General features: G+C 36.6%; 1 protein-coding gene across 1 annotated transcript in view; it reads right to left on the bottom strand.

The window, feature by feature from the left end:
* ACYP2 (acylphosphatase 2) overlaps positions 1 to 6,765 on the bottom strand; it is a 178,191-nt gene that overhangs the window by 155,038 nt on the left and 16,388 nt on the right. Inside the window, exons 2-3 of the mRNA XM_049650257.1 lie at positions 3,143 to 3,159; positions 1,626 to 1,735 (exon numbers count right to left, since the gene is read on the bottom strand). Of these exons, the coding sequence (XP_049506214.1) occupies positions 1,626 to 1,735; positions 3,143 to 3,159 (127 nt within the window). The remainder of the gene's footprint in view (positions 1 to 1,625; positions 1,736 to 3,142; positions 3,160 to 6,765) is intronic.

The following is a 6,765-nucleotide window of genomic DNA, read 5'->3' as shown; positions in this document are numbered from 1 at the left end:
TATATATATATATATATATATATATATATATATATATATAACTTTTTGAATTAGTGTTTTCATTTTCTTTGGGTAAATACCCAGTAGTGGATCAGATGTATATGAGAAAGTGAATATGGAGACAAACATGGGAGGAAACCCACCCAGTTGCCAATATAGATTACTTGTAAAACTGAGAAGGAAAAGTGGGTGTGCAGGGGTTGAAAAGGAAAATTGGGTAGCATGTATGATATGATTATATTTATGTTAAGGATATTAATCAAAAATGGCTACAACATGGATTAGGATATAACATGATAGGCATGAGAGTCAATCCTCCATGCAGCCTGCATTCTCAATACCTCACAGTCATTTGGCACTTTCTCATCCATTGAACTGTTTACAATAGAAGTCTCAGAATTTTTTCTTGTATGCTTGTGTGGCAATCCTACTGATAATTATTGTTTTTCATTAACTGTTAAAATAATTTTATGAAACTAAAATAGTAGACCCCACTTTCCAAGTTGGGGTACAGTTTTACACAAACACAAAGTGTGTACTTAAAGAAGTTAGGAAAAATAAGGAGTCAGTGGTTATATATTTACTGATTGATGAATGTCTATAAAATGAAAAAACTAGTTACAGAAGAATATGCATCAAGTATTCTATTTCAGTAAAAACAACAAAACCCTAAATAAATGCTTAAATAGTTTTAAGTGAAAGAGAAAGCTTCAGAAAATATTCACAAAGCCACAGGCACAGGTGCCATCAAGGGGAGGGAAGTCGAGGGGAATGGGGCAGATTACTAGCTTAATTTTTTTTTTATCTTTCAGCATCTTACTACTTCACTTATTACAATAATCAAAAAAGTATTAGCCTTGAAATCTAAAAACATTAAGTAATGAGAACAAAAATAAATTGCAAACAATAAAATGAATTAAACTGGGTATGATAAGATCCATTGTGTAGATTAAACGAGAAAACCTATGTGAAGTGTTTAGCATATTGTCTAACATTGCAAATACTCAATAAATGTTAGCTCTTTTTTATTAGGAAAAAAAAAAGACTACAAAGAGTAGTGGAACTTACAAAAAAAGGAAGGCTTTTGAATGTGACAGGGCACTTTTTTCTATGTTACTGAATCTGATCTCTTTTGGAATACAAGGATTCATTATCATAACCATATAGCTCACAGAATACACTTTCATCGACAGCAAAAATAAAACTACAATTACATAAATAATATACTTAATAAAAAGGAGAGGGCAGCCTTTTTGCCTTGAAGTCTACTTTAAGAACTTTAAGAACCATCCAAAGGCACTATGCTTCTTCACAACTACTTTGGATAAGAGATATGTGGGCCCAGGATGCTTCTCCCAGGTTAGAAGAGACAGAACTCAATTCAAATAGACTAGAGAGTGACACTATTGTTCTTTTTGAGGGCCTGCCCAAGTGGGAAATCCATTCCTACATGTACAAATTCCATTCCCAGATCTGAGGACATCCTTGCTAGTATGCCTAAAAACATGTGAGTTGAGTTATATCCACAAACTGAATTTGGTCCATCAATACTATTCTTACTGTCCAATGAAGCATTAAAAAAAGTTCATAAATTGCATAAATGCATTATTAGTCTTGCTACTTACATGGAGTTGACTTTCTCTTCGGGGCCTTGCACTTGGCCTGTCACAGTCCCTTTGCTGGTATTCTTCACCCAGCCAACCACTCCTATTTTCCTAGCCTCATCTTCTGTGTACTGGTTTCAGGAGAAAATATGAGAAACAAAATCCAACATCAAAAACTGACTGATAATTTTCTTTCCTAAAATATAGTCTATGCCAAAAATTGTGTAGCTGACCTACAATCATACCTCTGTTCGCAAGAATCCTCACTTAAGTGGTATTTTTTAGTAAACTCCTCTTTCAGTAAAGACAAGCACATTATAAAACAATAAACTGATAGCGGGGAATTACTTCAGAAAACAGTTTCCGTGATGTGTTTTGGGATCCATAAAATTCAGTTGCATAGCCCCCATGCCTACTAAAAGTGAATTACATTGTCTGGTTCCAAAAGATGATCACTCCGAGATTTTCAATCACTGAGGAAAAATACGGAGTTATGATCAATACAAAGAATTCAGTTAAAAGATTCTGATGTCTTCCATTGGCTGTGGACTTGCCACACACATGTTGTTAATTGTCTATAGATAAGTTTATTTCTCCTATTATTCTTAACAGTTTTTAAAAATTCCTTTCCTCAGTTCCAAATTCAGTTATGCTACTGGCAAATAAAAACCTAGCAACATTTTGATTTTGAACTATTTTAACTATATCATACTAAATTCTTGTAGATCTCATCTACTGGAAATTTTTAAAAACATGGTCTTCTGTTTGGAGGTCATAGTGACCAAGAATCTATACACTCTACATCCCCAATTAAATGAAGCAATACAACCCAAGATGGTTATAGCCAGAATTTATGTTGGAGCCAGTTCTGAAAATAATAATGAAAAGGGACAGAATCTGAACTGTGGGGGGAGGGACTATCTCAAAATAAGGAGACTTTACTGGTTGGGAACATGTTAGAGCCCTCAGAGGTTAAGAACAGAGAGCTAATAACCTAGTGACTGCCAGCTCAAATAGTAGGTAAAAACACATGCACATTTAACTTTTAGGAAAGGAGCATATTAACAAAATTAAAAAAATGTGAAGCAATAAGGAGTCTTAACTTCTAAAAACCGAGAACCACTTCCTTATGCAACATGAGCATTTTTCATTTTGCAATTCAAGATACAGACATTTGCCTGGAGGGGGTTCTTCGATCCAGAACAAGGGGAAGATCCCATACTTTATATTCTATATACCTAACCAAAACATTTAATTTGATTATCCCAGTAGAAGTACTTTTGAAATTCATACAAAACATTAACTAAAAACGAGGCAGGCTGAAATGTTTTTAATAGACTACTTTTAAAAGACAGCTTTAATCAACAACTTCAAGCAGTAATTTGGAAGACATACAAATACTTCATTTGCTGTCAAGGATGGAGAATAAGCAGTAGGCTAGCACTAAGTAGAAAACTGCTCTATGTCTGTGAATAGAAATAACAGTAGGGAGAAAATGGCAAAAAAAAAAAAAATAGTAAACAGACTTACTGACTTACCATTCTGAAGCAAACACCTGTATTAAAAAAAGATGAAAAGAAATGTCAGTTTGTCTACCTTTAAAAAAATGTATATATTTCCTGACTTAATTTTTATCTAGTCCATTAAATAGTAAGTAAATGAAATGAACAAAACCTTTTACATCTGAACATATTCAGAAAGTATTTTTAAAAATCGTTTTCTTTTAAAATAAAAACGAAAAAGGAAGACTATTTTTGGAGAAAGATAGTAATATTCTGAAACCAAAGAATCATGAAATGCCACACTGCATACTCATTCCATTAAAAAAAAGTAAACAAAACAAAATACTGATCACAAGGACAGTTGAGTATATTTGGCATAAATTTATACATCCTCAGCTTTTAGAATTTCTTCTTTAAGTGCAAGGACTAAATTCAAGTTAGAATGTAATAAAAACATTTCTGTTTCCATTTTAATTCCACATTCTGGAAAAGGCAAAACTACGGGGATGGGAAACTGACGAGCTGTTGCCAAGGGCTGAAGGAAGAAGGGGTGCTGTAAAGGGGCAAGAAGGAACTTTCTGGGGTGAAGGCACTGCTCTGCATCTCATCTGTGGTGAGGGTTACAGATCTGTATGCATTTTTCAAAACTCATTCAACTGTATGCTAAAAAGGGTGAATGCTACTGAATTTAAATTATACCTCAACTGAAAAAAATATTTTTTAATACATTGGGAAATCATAAGCGATAGATCAAACCAATATTCAAAGAGGCCACAAGATAGTGCTTCCACCTACAGCAACGAGCCTGCTTTAAAAGAGATAGAAGGGATCAATGGCTTAGATAATCTTATGTATTTTGTAAGCAGATTTATAATAACAGGGGGCATCACTTGTTTCCTGACAATAGCATATTGTGGTATCAAATGAAAATGAAGGAAAAGCATAGTAAAGCAATAAAGACAGGATACATCACAAATGGAATTTTTATAGGGCTATAAAACATAGTTTAAAAGATACATACAAAGTGAAGAGAAATGATGAGTGGCAAGTATTGATCTGAAGGGGAATCAGAAAGGCAATTTGTTAGATAGAGGGAGGGAAAGAGAGTAGCTTGCAGACATAAAAGGAACTGGCAGAACTTTCAAAGAGAAACTTGAGCTGAACCAGGCCATGTAGAAGAGAGGGACAAAATAGGAGAGAAAACAGGCAGCACTGGTGAAAAGTGTGCAGTTGTTTTATCCTAAGCATGAGCAGATCCCAAAAGACGCTGACCAAGAAGACTTGAAGGTTTTGGTCCAGGCTGTATTGAGGATATTCCTCCGAGGTCCTTCTCAGTGAGCAACCCCCACCAATGTCAGCATTATGAAAAGAAAGCTAGGCAACTGAAGTAACCAGAAATGGAAAACATCTGGCCCAGCTCTTTGCTATTCAAAGAGTATTCCAATGCCCTGCAGCGCCAGCAGAACCTGAGTTTTTTAGACAATCAAATCTCAGGCCCCTCCCCAGACCTACAGAAACAGAAGCTCTGCAGGTGGAGTCCAAGAATCTGGTTTTAACATGCTCTCCAGGTGATTCTCATGCCCACTAAAGTTTAGAACCGATGGTTGGCACTACCTCAAAGAAAGGCCTGGGAAAGGTTTGAAAAGAATTTTTATTTCCGATCAAGAATTGCATCATAAAGGGGAAAAGTCTCATAGGGTCCTGCAGATCAGATGCATTTCCCAGTGACGCTGTTCATGTTGGTAATAAATCATGACCTTGCAAAGCAATGTTGCTTCACCTATCTTACAAGTCAGCAGCACTACATGAAAGAAGCTACAGACAATGAAAAGGCAAAAACACCTCCCCTGGTGTCAGAGCGGCCCAGGTCTCCTTAGACTGTCACTTAGCTAAATATCCAAAAACATGTCATTGCACTCCCTTTACAAATTATTTCTAGCCCCAAACTTCACTTAAGACTCACTAAAATAACAATAATAATAATAATAATAGTTCTGATTCAACTGTTTCTAGAAAAATGGGTAATGGTGTTTTCATGCCCTAGTCCAAATTATCATAATCTCTCAACAGCCCCCTTAACTAGCCTCTGTGCTTCTAGTTCTGCTGTCCTACAGTCTAGTCTCTATAAAACACCTAAGGTGATTGTCTTAAGTAAAGTCAAATCACTTTCATCCCCAGCTTAAAACCCTGTACTGACTCCCCATTACACTCAACATAAAAGGTATCCTGGTTGCCACAGCCTCCAGACTCCCTCTGATGAGTCTGTCTACCTCTTATTTTAGGACTCCTTTCGTGGCACACTCCATTTCAGCCGAATTTGCCTCCTTTGTGCTCCTCAACATGCCAAACATATTCCTGCCTCACAGTCTTTGCGTGCATCATTCCCTCTGCCTAAAATGCTCTTTCCTCTGATCTTCTCACTATTCAAGTCTCTGCACAGATATCATCTCCTTAGAAATATGTCCCCTGACCAATTCACCTAAAACAGCAATGCACCCCATGTTTCCTGTATAGGCATAGTACTGATTACATATGACATTACAATGCATTTATTTGCTTTTTTAAAAATTTCCTGAGGTGCCTGCGTGGCTCAGTCGGTTAAGCGTCCGACTTCGGCTCAGGTCATGATCTCACGGTCTGTGGGTTCGAGTCCCGCGTCGGGCTCTGTGCTGACGGCTCAGAGCCTGGAGCCTGTTTCAGATTCTGTGTCTCCCTCTCTCTCTGACCCTCCCCCGTTCATGCTCTGTCTCTCTCTGTCTCAAAAATAAATAAACATTAAAAAAAAAATTTTAAAAAAAAATTTCCTGTCTTCACTGTAAGTTCTGTTCTGTCTTGTTCACCACTGTGTTCCCAGAACCTAGACCAGGACTTGGCACATAGTTGTTGAATAAATGAATGAAAGACAAACCAGCTGATACATACTTAAGTGAAATATTTAACTCTCCTGTAATAATTTGCTATTAATATTGCAAATACACATATCAGCATATTGATTAGACTTTATTTCAAAGTGATGATAAATTTACTGCATTCCAGAGTTGAAAAGAATTTCAAGAATTCTGTGTTGATTCTAGCAGAACATTACCTAAATGATAATACATAGCGCTGTGAAAATTAGTAATGGGAAATTTCACTAAAATGGATTCAGGAGGTTTCAGCAGGGGGAGCTCTCATGCCCTACCACTGGTAGTCATTTGCAGACCCAACAGGAAAGGAGAGACTTGACCTTACAGGTACTGGACCATGCAAGTGGATACTACTTTACTACTCCAGCCCAAGAAAGAAACATTTCCTCAGCACCACCCCTGTCCCATCCAGGGCAACAGCTCAGCCAGTGAGAAGCACCATAGTTGTAGCTCCCAGTTTACCCTTAGTGGACTTTCTGTTTAACAGCTTTCCCAACGTACCCATTTTCTCCTTAAAAAAATCATGTGTTCCTTTGTTGCCCAGGCTCATCTAAAGTTGTGACCCAGCTTGTTTGTCCTGACTTATAATTCTCTTTTATTCCCAAATAAATCCATTTTTGCTGGCAAAATAACTGGCAGTTTTAAAGTTAACATTACCTGTATACATACATAGTATATATGATACAAAGGATAGCGAGAAGCCACTAGATAATGCCTAGGTTGACCAAAAAAAAAAAAAAAAAAAAAAAAAAA

This window comes from Panthera uncia (genome assembly GCF_023721935.1).
Source record: "Panthera uncia isolate 11264 chromosome A3 unlocalized genomic scaffold, Puncia_PCG_1.0 HiC_scaffold_11, whole genome shotgun sequence".
NCBI lineage: Eukaryota > Metazoa > Chordata > Mammalia > Carnivora > Felidae > Panthera > Panthera uncia.
Note: the sequence above shows the minus strand (reverse complement) of the source record. Positions and strands in the feature narration are given on the sequence as shown.